We start from the raw sequence: 14118 nt of genomic DNA, 5'->3' as shown, positions 1-14118 counted from the left end.
GCTAGCCTGCTTGGCAGACCATGTGACCTACATGGTCTCCAGGAGTTGCTGTCCAAGGGTTGACATCCTCCTGCACATCATAGACCCTTCCTGACTGACCTGCAGGGAGAGAAAGACCTATACGTGCTCGTTTCCCCTTCTGCCTCGCTGTCTCTTGGCACTTTCTATAGAATGCTGGCTCTCAGAACCTTGCCACCTTGCTGGCCCCCTCACAGCTGAGGCTGTCAGGGCCACTGGGGTCAGATGGCCTCCCTTCCTGCTGGCCTTGTCATCCCATCCCCGTGGGCAGCTATATGAGAACCTTTGCTTCTGTAGCCTGGGGGAAGAGGTCCTGGAGACATGAGTTGTGCCAAGCCAGACAGCACTGTTGGCGGTGGGATGCAGGGGGCCACACAGCCTTCTGTGAGCTTGAGTCTTTTCCGCTCTCTGGGGACCCTGGACTGGACGTTGCCTTCGTGACAGTCCAGGGACAGTCCAGGGAAGGTGACTTGTCCCCCTCATCCTGACTCTTTGGGGACCTGCTTACTGTGTGCCCTCAAGCAAGTCACTTTCCTCCTCTGTGCTTCACTTTCCTCATAGGATTCCTCGAGCGCTCCTTCATCAGGTGTGCTCGGTTCAGAGGAAGCCTCCAGTAGATGTGGGCTGTGGGGAATTCTTGTTTCATGGGTGCTGCTTGCTTGCAGCTGGAGCACCCTTGTTCAGAGCCGTTTGCCCACCCAGCTCAAGCAGGCCAGTCTTTACAGCTTCTTTGGTCCTATTAGAAATCAGAAAAGGCTTCTTCCTTGTGCTCCCAGGATATGCTATAGGTCTGGGCCAGGCTAAGTGTTCAATACATGCTAAAGTATACAAGTTGGCATCAGGAAGTCACCAGAGAGTCAGGTGGCTCTCTCCCTTTGGCCACTCAGACAGGTCCTGTGTATGCACCTGAGTACCCAGGTCAGCCCATCCAGCCTTGAAGGCAGAAGCTGCGTAACTATTGACAGAGCAGAGGAGCCCTTGAGAGGCCTTTAGTCCATTTCATTTATACTTGGAAAATTGAATCTCAGAGAGAAGTGACCTGTCCAAGGTCTCACAGCAGACTGAGAGCAGAATCCAGACCTCCATACCCTCCTCACTTCATGTTTACTGAGCATGTGCTATAATTTGGTGCTCTGCTAAGCTCTGGGTTCACAGCCATGAACAAAATGGGCCCTGTTATGAGGGCTTTCACAGGAGGGAAGTGGTGAATAAATAACCAGGCAATGGTGCTGCTTGGCTCAGAGGTAAAGCCCAGGAAGGGCAGACAGAATGTGAGAAGGCCTCTGAGAAGGTATTGTTTCAGCTGAAATGCAGATGCCAGGAAGAAGCCAGCCATGGGAGGACGTAGAAGGAGAACAGCCAGGAGGAATGAGCAGTGTCCCAAGGTGGAAGGAACTTGATGTTTGGAGAGGGACAGAAAGGAGGCCAGTTGCTGTTCGGTTGGAGAGTTAAGTACAGGGTTTCCTGGCTCTGCTTCCATTTTAAGAGCTAATTGTGGCTTCCAGGAAGGTGGACAGGGTGAAGGGAGAAGGAGAATGAAAGCAGGAAATCGTGGTGGCACTGGCCTAGAGGGTGGAGGGGTCCCAGTGGGGGCTGGGAGGTGGAAGAGGAAGGTAGGGTCAAGGGTGCAGAAACTCAGAAACTAAGGAAATGTTGGTGTCACTTCTGAGGGGAGTTCTGCCAGGTGCTTCCAGGCCCTCTCCCTTTGGCCATGCTGGCTCCAGACTCTTGTTGGACATCTGGGTCGAGATACCCAAGTGGCTCTGGATACCTGGCAGGTCAAGGATGGAGGCCAAGGGACAGCAGGCTGGTGGAAGGAGGGAGTGTCCTCTTCTTGGGAAGCAGCCATCGACAGTTCATTGACCCCTGGCAAGGTTGGTCTTGCAAGGCTGGCTGATGGCTTCCCTAAAATATGAGAAGAGGGGTTCCTGTAGGGGGCAGTGAGGACCCCTGATGAGGGGCAGGCTGGCCCCGCCCTGCTGGTTTCTCTCCTTCTGTCCAGACCCTCTCCTATAGGTAGGGTCAGCCACCTGGACTCCACTGCACTCCATCCCCAGAAGCCTGAGTGTTGCAGTGACACAGAACAAGCGGACTTTGTAGCCTCGGCAGGTCCTCTCAAGTCTGTTCTTCATAAAAGCTCAGCTTGAACAGTGGAAACTCTGACTGTGTCAGATACTGGGGAGGTTTTAATAGTTTCAAGTAGCTCAGGGTTAGATTATAAAAGTTGAATTTCATCACATGTTTGGGATGGGAGTGGGGGAGAGTCGAAGGGATGTGGTATTTTTAGCCAGCAGAAGATCTGTCCCCCTCTTCCTCTCCCAGCCCCAGCCCTCCCCAAACAGATGTGTCAGCTCAGTCCTGTGCAGACCTCAAAGCAGTGTGGCCACCAGTTACGCTCTGCTGAGATGAGAAGGCCAGCGTGTTTGTTGGGAAGGTTTTTCCTTTGCTTCCATTTTCCCTTTTTCTCCTTCTCCTCTGTTACACTGGTTTCTTAAGCAAAATGTAGTCATCGTAAAGAGCAGCCTGGGGAGATGGCATGGTAGGGGACAAGCCCCACGTGTCCTGGCCTGGAATGGTGAGGTGCTTGCCAGTAGCCAGGCTAGGAGCATCGTGGGAGAGTGCTGCATGTGGCACATTATTGAGCTGAGGCTGAGGGACAAATTTTGAGAAGCAGGAGCTCAGAGTGGTGGGTTAGTGAAAGCAAGAACTTGGGGTTCTTTTAGAAAATCAACCCAAACTCGAACTTTAGGCTCATGAAATTGAAAAATGCTAGAATGGCCCTTCTTAAAAAGACCTGACTGGATCCAGGAGCTCAGACTGTGTCACCAGCACGTTCTCACACATATGTGCGTGCACACATGCACCCTTCCCAGGCAGGCTCTTGTGCTGCTGAGCTTAACCCCCAGCCTTCATCCCTCCTTCTGTCTTCCTCCATCTTCTCTCCTGTTAGCCTGGCTAGTGGCTTCCCTGATGTCTGAGAAAAGAAGATGTTCTGGGGAGCAGGATGGCCCCCTATGGGCGAGCTGGACAGCGCCACTCTGTAGTTCTCTTTCCCTCATTCTAGAGCCTGTGACCAGGGTCACATGGTCCGCCTCCACTCCCCTGTATCTACCCAGAAGCCCATGTTTCAATGTTGTCATGGACGTGGTAACAATGGCTCTCCCAGCCCCAGGCCCTCTGTTCTGTGAGCTCAGCCATCCTAAATGAAAGTTGGCTCCAAGTCACCATGTTACTTGCAGGAGTTTACTCTCTCTTCACGGGCAGGGTAGGTGGAGGTTTCATGAGACCTGACAATTATGTAGTTCAGGTAGAGCCTCTTTAAGAAGAAAGCACGTTTTTTATTGATCATAGATCATATATACCTACATATATATCTGTATGGTTTATCATGCTAAATCTGAAGCAGAATGTCACCAGCACAGCCTACCCTTAGCTCATTTCCAGAAATTCTGTGTTCTCCCCAGGGCCACCTACCACCAGGAGAGATATGGGAAGTTGGCATGGCTAGAAACAGCAGGTTTTAACTAATTTAAGACCAAATACCTAATTTTGAAAATGTTATAAAAACACACTACCCTGTGCACATATTGTAAAGGCCCATGCCCATGAGGGATGCAGGGGCCTAGCTTCATTTACTTCACAGTACTCTTTTGGCACTGACCCAAGCCCACCTTCATGGCCAGCAGGATGATAGAGGGGCTGGTCCGGTCCTGGAGTAGGATCCACCCTCCTTGAAGCACATACAGTGGGAGTGGGGGGAGGTGCTCCACAGTGGAAAAGCAGATGCTATTATCAGAAGGAGAAGAGCTGTGGACAGACAAGGACAGGTGGCCACAGCTGTGGCGTGACAAGATAGAGACCAGTGACCGGGGATCAGGACCTGGATTTGAATATGTACCTTCTGGGCTCTAGTCCTGGTTCTGGTGCGTGCTGTTGTTCCAGTTTGATGATGATAATGGCAGTGGTGGTGCACCTATAGTGTGTTTGGCATAACTATATATTGGGATGGCAGAGGGATGATTTAGACAATTAAGTGATGATAACACTGTATACACGCTCAGTGAACAGAGCATCCCACCCCAGCCCCTGCAGGTTTGAGGACATGACTTTCCAAGGCAGACCTGGATAAGCAGGAATTGGAGAGGTACAAGAGTGCCCTTGGAAGGGATAACATCATGAAAGCATGGCAGGGCCAAAAAGCAGAAAGGCCCCCTGGGAGGAGGGGCCAGGAGGAAGAGGCTGTCAGCTCACAGAAGCCTTTGGACTTCTCCTTGGGGAAAAGGGAACCACTGGTGGGTTTTAAGCAGGGAAATGGCTTGATCCATTTTTGCCTTTCTGCAGGGTGCTACGTTCTTTCTGCACAGTGATGCAGGATTCCTCCACTTTTATAAAATGCACATGTCAGCAGACCATGTATGGTGTCAGTAAGAGGACTTGGTGAAATAATGGGTATAGCTGCTAACTGCCAACAGTTACGGGGCTACCCTGGTCACACATACTGAGCTCACAGTATGTGTGACTGTGTTATAAACAAATTTGTATATCTCTAGGACCTCCCCTCCTCCCTGCCGGAGTAGAGTCTGATGCAGATAATGCAAGAAACCATTTGGCCTGGAATGAACATATGATACCTTTCTCTTTTTACTGGCAGCAGATTTACCCACCTAATTATATTTGGCATAGGCTAATATTAAAATCTCTCTGCATTCTCTCTAACAGCTGCCGTTGGAGGGCTGGGGACTTAGAAACGTCCTGGTGAGCTACCCTGCGACTAAAATATTCACAGCAGATAATCTGTTTGTGGACAATTGAAAAAGCTCTGTGACTACATTAGGGCGAGTGTCCAAACTCCAGCAAGCAGCTTGTGTTACTTCTCCCATCACACCCACCAAAAGCTTGCTAGTTCACTGGCCCATGAGAGATGTCCGCTATGTAGTTGACGTGTTAGTAATTTCTGTTCTTTCTTTACTGGGGTTAAGTTAGTCATAATTCTGTTTCAAATTTGTCTCTTTTTTTTCAAAGTGGAATCTCAACCAGGCTTTTCTGGATTGTGTTAAGATAAACTGGCATTTGCTGATAGCACCCAGGGTTTGGATTTCAGCCTAAAATTCAGCTACCTTCTCCTCCATGCCAGGTCTCCATCTCGATCGTGCCAGAATTCATAACATGTTTGTTATGACTCCAGCCTGTCTTGTCCTACCTGTAGCATGTGGTGCAGCTCAGCACACTGGAGCAGTCTCTGGTGCATGTGCATATGGGTTGTGCTGGACACTGTGGATGCCCCGGAGCAGCCTCCAGCACACAAGAAACACACATTCTGGCAGTGCAGACATGGGGGCCGCTCTGTGGCCATCAGAGGCTCCCAGGTGGAACTGTACAGAATGAAGTGCTTGATCACTGGAAGTAGACCACACCCCACCAGCTCCAGATGCATTTGTATCAATTAGAAAAAGGCACTCCCCTTATAGACACCTGCCTGCCATCTGTTCAAGAAGTATCGTGAGCAAGCCATATATCTGTAGTGTCTGATATATGTCTGGCGCCCCCTGGGGTTGTGCAGTGCACAGCCAACTTCACAGAGCTGATTCTGCACAACCCCAGATGATCCCAGATCACGGAGAGAAGCCCCAAGGTGCATGCTGCCAGGCTGCTCAGGAGGGTGTCGGGTTGCTTCCTTTTCCAGCCTTGTTGCTCCTGTTGTCTGAGTTGGCACCATCAGCAGTTCAGGCCAGGCAGGTCGTGCCTTGCTGCTTCCTGGCTCACTGCTGTTTGCCAGGGTCCGTGATCCCCAGAAAGTGACTGTGCTTCTGGCTCTCCATACATGCGTCACCGCTAAACCTTGTTGCCAGCCACTGAGCTTATAGGGAGGTGTGGGAGTCTCGACCCAGGATCACAGATGCCACCATCTAGGTACTTCCTCAGTCTCCACTTTCTGTCCTCCTCCTCCTTACCTTTTTTAAACTGGGGGAGGGGAGAGGGAAGAGACTTCTTTGATCTTAGTTGAAGAAAAAAGTCTGTTCTGTTCAGGCTTTTGGCTAACACAACAAACAGTGTTTAAAATTTAACTTTGCTTAATTAATTAGTAATTCTGTTTAATGCTGTCTGATCTCCCTCCAAAAGGTATTTTGAAGCCTGAGAAGGGAACATCAAAGGGAACCGGGTGAAGATGGTCAAGTAATGCATTTAATCTGGCAGTTGCTAGGGGTGGAGAGCAGCCAGGTTGGGAGCTAATGTGGGAGAGGAGCGTCATTTGGTAAACACAGAGCAGACTCCTTGTGGCTGTGTTCCTGGTGTGAGGAAGGACAGGGAGTAGCTTCCAGAAAGAGCTCCACTGCCCCCAGACTCACTTGGACTAAAAATTGATTTTAAGAAAACAGTGTTGATATTTCCTTTTTGCCTGGTCCTCTGTGTATGACGTTGTGTACCACACAAGGGTTTCCAGTCAAGAAAGCAAGTAATCGGTGAAATCCAGTCCACACTGTGCCCATCAGGCACGTAGCCTGGCCCACAGAATTCTACAGATGGCCAAGTAGTGCTTCTTGTAGGCTTTGTGTGCTGTAGGGTTTGTGCTTCGACTACTAAGCTCTGCTGATGCAGAATGAAAACAGTGAGACAGTGTATGAGCATGGCTATGTCCCGATAAACCTTTATTTACAGATAACCTATGGGTTGGGTTGGATTTGAAGGGCATAGCTTCCAAACTCCTGCTCCACGTCATCTGAAGGTACTTCATAGGCAAGTGAAAGGCATTGGTTTCCTCCTTCCTTTGTCCCTTCCCATTCTTTCAAACTGTTTCCTGAAGTACTGTCTTGACATTTGAGACTGCTTAGAGACCCTATGAAATCATGTCCTATGAAAGGTCCTCTGGGGTGTGTGGCTGTGTTGAACAGGACCAAAGCTGGAGAAAGAATGCGGACTCAGTTGCCAGTCTGTCTTGAGGAAATGTCTGTCTTCTATGCTGTGGTTAATGTGGTCTGGGTGGCTTGCAGAGTGCTCTATCCACCCCATACTGCCCACCCGTGAGCTTCTGGGAGAGTGCAGGTCACGGGGATGCAGGGGCATAGCAATTGGCCTTGTTTTCAGAGCTTCCATCTATAGATCACACATAGGGCCCAAGTCCCAGCCCCTGCCTCTGGCATCGGGGTCCATGTGGCTCATGTTGATTTTTGGAGAAGACACAAGGGTTGGGAGTGGGGGTGGGGATGCTACTCTCTGGGCAAGGAGAAAGGAGGGGACAAGAAAGGACTGAGGCTGCTCAGTGCATGGCAGGGGAGGGTGCCCTGTGAGGGAGAGAACAGGGACAGAGGTTCCTTGTCTGTGGGTTTCATCAAGTGGAACATGAAAGGCAACATTGAACCTGAAGGTGCTTTTCTGATAACTTTCCTTTGAACTTGAAGTTTGGCTTCGATAAGCCTGGCTGGATTGTATCTCCAGCCAGGACCTCACAGAGGAAAGCAGCAGCTTTGAAGATGGAACTAGGCTTTGTTTTTCTTTCTTCTTTTTCTTTTTCTTCTTTTACCCCATCAGGGAGGAGTGAATAGAGGATGTTTCAGGCCATGATATCTCCGTGGTTTCTCAGTGTGGTTTCCCTGAGGTACCAGCAATCATCGGATCTGGGTTGTCAGCTGTGACTGTGGCTCGGCTTGGCTATGACAGCATTTATTGAGTGCTTGCTGTGTGCTGGCCACTGCCAAATGAGCAGTTTCTTCATTGCCCTCTCCTAGCAGCTCTGTGAAGGAGACCCTTTGTATTTCATTTTATACACGAGGGGACCAAGGTCCAGAGATGTCAAAGCCTTGCCCACAGCTGCCCAGGCCAGTCGGTGACTGATCAGAAGACAGGAACCACAGGTGTGCCTGCTCAATGGTGACACTCGACAGCTCATCTGTACCTGTGGGAGATGCTGGCAACCTCACTTCATGCTAGGAATGAAGGGAGCTCTAGTTCCCTGGCTCTTTGGAGTAATAGGAATATCACTTGACTTGTGGCCTGGTGGAAGTGGCTGTACTTGGTGTCCTGTCTGGATTCAAGGTGGTGGCAGCTGTGGCCCAGCAGGGTACCAGGTAGCTTTAGGGTAGAGCAGTTAGGGCGGCCCAGGCTCTGTTCTTGACTGGCCTTTGGTCCCTGGCCAGTCATTCAGCTGATCCCTTGCCCCAGGAGCTGGGAACCCTCTGGAGAGGGTGGCTGGCTTTGCAGAATGAGGATTGGGGGAGCACCTCCATATTATGGATAGTATCAGAGCAGACGACATCAGTGCCCTGCCCTAGTGACCATCCCTGTGGTGAGGATGCCAGAGACCTGCCCTCAGCCCTTCCAGTGAGTTTTCCTTTCTGAGAAATCTCAGTCTTTCAGGTTTGTGCTTCACTTGTATCATTCTGTGTCTACCCGCATAGGCCCAGGATCAGTACCTGAGACCTGGGTCCTGACAGGTGTTCCTGAGTGCTTTGGAGAATGTGGCTTTGCCATGTGGGTGCTGAGGAACAGAGGCACCCTGCATGCTGCTGGCTATAGCAGGGGCAGATAACCCAGAGGGCCTGGCTGTCTGGGGAGAGACCCCTGCTTGGAGCTGTGGCCTCCTGTCCCCACCCTGTCTGTGCTGGGAAACTGGAGCACCCTTATCTTTAGCCCCTCTTACTCTCCTACTCCCTGTCCAGCTGGGTGTATTTGATATAATGCTTGTGTATCCATTTGACTGCAGAAGCCTTTGTTTTGAGAAACCAAGTGCCCTGACCCCTAAAAGAGTCACAGGATGTGACTGTTATTCCCCTGACTGTTTCTAGTTGTGGCCAGGACCTTGTGTACTGACCTTGGTTCTTAGCCCTTTGCAGCCATAGCTTGTTGAATCCACATAAGTGCCTCCTGGGAAGAGACTCGGCATCTTCTTTATACCACTGGGGAAATTAAACTGAAACATCTAGGGAAGGTTCAAGACCTTCCTGGAATCACGGTGCTGAACCCCAGCAGAGACAGCCACTCCCCTAGTTCCATGATAAGAGGCCGGTGGAGAGAGGCTTGGGTCCTCTGAGTCAAGCTGAGAGGGCTGTTAGTTGGGGGGATGGTGAGTGTGATTCATGCTACTTAAGTTTATATCCCATCTCTGATGTTTGTTGGCAAAGCCTCTCTGCACCTCACGGGGTCATGGCGGTTACCTCACAGGGTCGTGGTGGAAACACAGCATGTTTGGTTAGTGTTGTATGTGGCTGGCACTGGAGGTGCACAGGGGTACCAGGATTTGCAGGGCACTGTGGGGAGTGCCGCAGATCACCATGTTGGGAAGACACCTTCAACCTGTTGGAGGGGTCAAGCAGGAACACTGTAGCTGTGACCCCATAGAGGACCCCATAGAGTCCCTGCTGTGCCTTCCCTGTGGCTGATGGTCTATATAGCAGGGTGAGTGAGCATAGGGGTTAGGGGATGTGCGAAGCCCCTACCTGGCTTCCTAGCCTGACCCATCATTTCTCCAGGCTCGTGACTGTCTGGGAAAGTCCTCCTGGTCTTCCTGTCTGCTAGGAACATCTCAGCTTCTTGCATAACTCCTTGTATGGCCCTCCCAGCAGCCTAGCCATCCTGAGGTCAGAATGGTGGGGAAGGTCCCTGGAGCAGGAGCACACCAGCTTGTTTATCTGGGAAGGAGGATGACAAGACCACTGCCATGGGGAGCAGAGATACTCTGCCAAGGGTAGCTGTGAGCAGGTTCTGAGAAAGCAAGGCCGAGGGCCTCCTGTTGGCACGTGAGCCACATCCCTGCAGCTGAGCACTGGATCACAGTTTTTAACTAAAACCTCAGTATTCAGGTTTAATTGCAGTACTGGCATTTTGTGATAAGTAACTGGGTTTTGGGTTGCAGTTTGGGCACTCAGTCTCTAAAAGGTTTGCCATCACTGGCCCAGGACAACAGTGCCACCCAGCACTGCCTTCCTAGAACCTCTTGGAAATGATACCATTGTGAAACCTCATGCAGAAGTAGTGCCAGTAGATCATAGGGTTTCACACATCCCTCTGCTCCTGGAAGGATGCAAAACTAATCGTGACCTTTGGACACCAAGTGAACAGAAGCCCAGGCTGAGTGCATTCCCTGAAGATGTTGTGTACGTGTGCGCATCAGCCTGGCTGAGCTGTTTCTGTTCCTCATGTCCCTTGTTAATGTGCCATATGCTGGGCCTAGGCAGGGCCATCTTTGAAGAGGTCAGAACGTCTGCACCGAAAGCAGTGAGACTGTGCAGAAAATGCCCTGGTCCCCACAGTCCCTCTTGTAGTAGGTCCCTGGTGACCTTGTCCATTGCTCTGTGGCTTGATCTTCCTGAGCAGTCATTTGCCTCTGCGAGCACTGCAGTGGTAGGTTGTAAGTTGGAGCAAAGAGTGGGGGTCCATTGGGATAACCTGAGAGACGCATGGGGATGTATCATAAAGAAGATAACGTTAGCTTTGCATTGCTGTGACAAAACACCTGAGATAAACAACTAAAAGGGAAAAAAGTTTATGTTGGCTCCTGGCTTTGAAGGCTTGCGTCCATGGTCCCTAGGGCCTGTGTTGAGCCAGAACAGAATGGCAGATAGCATTGGTGAAGCAGAGCTGCTCACCGCACAGCAGACAGGAGGCAAAGGACAGAGGAAAGGGCAGGAGACAAATACTCCCTTTAAAGGTGCGCGCTCCCTAACTAGGCCTCACCTCCTAATAGCAGGTCTTTGAGATTAGTGCCCTTGTGATACAGTGGCCTCTCAAGGCACCACTGTTGTACACAGCTACATTTGACAAAGCCTTCAACACCTGTGCTTCGGAGACAAACCATAAAGAGGGCCTCCCTGGGGCAGGCCTGCACCATTGCAGGGGCGGAGAACAGGGGGACTTGGATGGCAGCCAATGCGCAGGGCAGGAGTGGTGAGGCTGTCTTCACACCAGACCCTGAGGACAAAGTCACAGCAGTGCCACCTCTGGGCCCACCTTGACATGCATCCTCACTAACACTTCCCATTCATGCAGTGGCCCTGCCGCCTGAGAAGACTGATGGCCTGGGCAGTGGAGATGAGAAGAGGATGGAGAAAGCCAGTGACTCTTGCCCAGCCTCCAAGAAGCAGTTGAAATTTGAAGTAAGTTTTATCTCCTCAGGCCTGAGGAGATAAGTGGATTCTCCTTTGTGGTGTTTGGCCAGGAGAAAGACTGAGGCCTGGAGGGAAGCTCCCCAGCCAGGATACCCCTTTCCTGCATGAAGAGAGGCTCCTCCTGCAGCATCTGGGGTCACTGAGGCCCAGAAAGGCTGTGAGGATTCAGTGCTGCCCCCTTCTCAGCTGGGCACAGGCCACCCCAGAGCATGTGGCTGAGCAGTGACCCAGGAGCCCTGAGGAGGTTATCAAAGTGGATGAGGGGATACAGGACTGCAGCCCTGTTGTGGCTGTCACCTCTCCAACCTCAGTTTCCTTGGTGAAGTGTTCCAGCTCCAGAGGCTGTATGGGCTATGTGGGTCCTCCCAGATGGGGTAGGTGACCGGGAGGCAAGAGGTCCTGGGTTGGTCTCTGACCAGCTATGCCTTAGTTTCCCAATGTAGTCAGCACAAAGGATGCAACCCCAAGCGCTTATGGTCTGTTCAACCTGTCTTGGCCAACCTAAACGGTGGACTCACCCCCTTCTGTGTACCTAGCACAGCCAGGTGCTGAGAGCTGGACCTGGCGGCCTTTGGGGAGCCTGCCAGCAACTCTCCACCCTCCCCGCTTTCCTTCCTGAGTCAGCACAGCAGCTGCATCTTCAAGGCCAGTCTCTTAATGTCCCCCTCACTCCCTCACCAGCACACTACTGCTTAGGTGGAGTGCTGGAGAGGGTGTGCGGCATCAGCAAGGCCAGTGTCGGCGGCCCTGTGGATAACCGAGCACAGGACCTGCCCTCTTAGAGCAGTACTCAGGGGGACAAAGGAGTGACCCAGGCCCAGCACCTGCACACAGTGACAAGGTGGGAACCTATGAGCAGGGACACAGCGTGTCAGGGGGACAGAGTGCAGGATGATGGACACTGTGGAAGTTCTCACTAGTGTCTGGGAGGGCACTGCAGGCAAGGACTGAGCAGGCAATGTGGGTGAGGAGCGTGGGGCAGGACTTGAGGGGCACAACAGCCTTTGGGACAGGAGGGCACTCAGGTGGAGGGAGCAGCAGGGTCAAAGGCTGGCGGCTGGCTCATGGCAGACATGGCAGCTTGTGGCCTGGGAATCACAGCCTACTTGGGGGAGGGGTTGTAGGAAAGGGGGCAAGGACTCAGTGAAGGCCCCGCCTCCAAGAGCTAAGGCAGCATGGCCAGTGTGGAGCTGAGGGCCTAAGGACTCCCCTGTTCTCTGGAGCACAGTCCTGTGCTCAGCCCCACCAGGTCCCTGCAGGATCTTCTGGGAGCCTGACAAAGCCTGCCAATCCCTCAGACGGAAGGCTGAACCCAGGCAGCTGGACCTGGAAGGCCCATTGTGCCTATTTGTGGGTGGCTGGCCAAGTCCAGGGACTAAGCTAGGCCTGAAGTGAGGAGTGCTAGAGAAGCCCAAGTGGGTAAGGTTGGGGCCGAGGCCCGTACTGACAGAGGTGGAGACAGTTGCTCACTTTGGTTTCTGAACTTCAAACCCAAGCCATTTTGGAAACAGGTAAACACTCTGGGTGAATGTGTTGGGCTGTGTGTGGGTGTGCTTATGGGGGTGTATGTGTAGGCACCGGTGTGTGTACATGTGCAAGTGTGTAAGGGTAGGCAAATGTGTAAGGATATACATACGTGTAGGAATGTGTCTAGGGATGCATGTAGATGGGTGTAGGGCTGTGTGCACATAGGGTGTGTGTAAGGGTGTGTGTGCAGACGTGTGCAGGTATGTGTGTATGGAGCACCACGTGAAATGTCTCCTCAGGGAGCAGAGCAAGCACTTGGCAGGTGTCAGAGGGACCTGTCACAACTAAGGGAAGCCAGCTTTGAACTCAGCGTGGGCCACCTGAGAACTGCTAGTGGGAACCAGCTTGAAACTGCAGAAGCCTGGGGCAGGGACACTGTGCTCTGCACAGTCCTGTCACCCCTCAGGGGCTTGTCCTTGCCCTCTGGGGACTGAGCAGCCCATGTGCTGGGCAAGCCAGGGCACCTGCTTCGCTGTGACAGAAGAGGTGGGGTGAGACAAATCAGGGAGCAGTGTGTAATCCTGTGCAGAGAGTTTTGGGATCTTGACTGTCTTTCCTCACATGACCGTCTTTCCTGTCCTATTGGAATCTCCATGAAGTGCTCAGCCAGCCTCTGAATGCAAAGCTTGGGGGATGGAGCACCCATTTCCAGTGCAAGTTCCTGGATTAGACATCACTGGTTGCTGCGAATAATGATAATGAAATTATTGTTGGATTAGCAGACTCTTCTGTGCCCTGGACAGTGTGTCTGGCACTGTCTGGCACTCGGCATATGTCGACAATGCTTCTTGCCTCTGGCTCACCCAGTATGATGCGCATGTCCTTGGGAGGGTCACAGGGAGCAGGTGCCAGGGGCAGGAGGAAGGGAGCCACTGCAGAGCTAGTTGACACATGGATTACTGAGACACTGGCAGGAGGTACCTCCCAGGAGCCCTATAGAATGTACTCAGCTTTGTTACATGGAGGGATTCCTAAGGAGACTCAGCATTTGTTCACAGACTCCTGTCCTTCCCTTGTCTGGTGACCTCTGGACTTTGGATCCCTGGCTCTTGGGAGTGGCCCCTGGGCAGAGAAGCAGGGTGCTTGAGGTTGAATGTTCCTTCCACAGCTGCAGGGAGGCTGCGTGGGGAAGGACTTTTAATCTTCCCCCAAACTTCTTTTTTTTTTTTTTTTTTTTTTTTTGTCTTTTCATCGGTACTGGGGATCGAACTCACGACTGCCTGCTTGCAAGGCAGGTGCTTATGCTGCTGAGCTAAATCCCCAGCCCCATCTTGCCCCAAACCTTATTGAGATAGAGACTGTCATTTTATATAATTCATATAAGGAAAAACTGAGGCACCAAGAAACCTGAATGTGGTCTCAGATCTCTGGAAGGTTAAGCAGAGGCTGGACCCCAGGCAGACTCTGAAATCCCAGCTTTTTGTGCACGTCCCTCTGCCTTCAGTTCGGTGATTCACCCATCCTGGCTTCCTAG

The 14118-nt window shown here is 51.8% G+C and overlaps 1 protein-coding gene across 2 annotated transcripts in view; it reads left to right on the top strand.

The window, feature by feature from the left end:
* The window catches only part of Nkd1 (NKD inhibitor of WNT signaling pathway 1), an 88540-nt gene that overhangs the window by 60860 nt on the left and 13562 nt on the right, over positions 1–14118 (top strand). For both annotated transcript variants that reach the window (XM_063247139.1, XM_063247140.1), the window contains one exon: positions 10999–11105. In XM_063247139.1, coding sequence (XP_063103209.1) covers positions 10999–11105 — 107 coding nt within the window. The remainder of the gene's footprint in view (positions 1–10998; positions 11106–14118) is intronic.

This window comes from Cavia porcellus, unplaced genomic scaffold (genome assembly GCF_034190915.1).
Source record: "Cavia porcellus strain 051 isolate PalLab524CR breed Dunkin Hartley unplaced genomic scaffold, mCavPor4.1 scaffold_4, whole genome shotgun sequence".
In the NCBI taxonomy this organism is placed as follows: domain Eukaryota; kingdom Metazoa; phylum Chordata; class Mammalia; order Rodentia; family Caviidae; genus Cavia; species Cavia porcellus.
The sequence above is the reverse complement of the archived record's forward strand: the minus strand, read 5'-3'. Positions and strand labels throughout refer to the sequence as shown.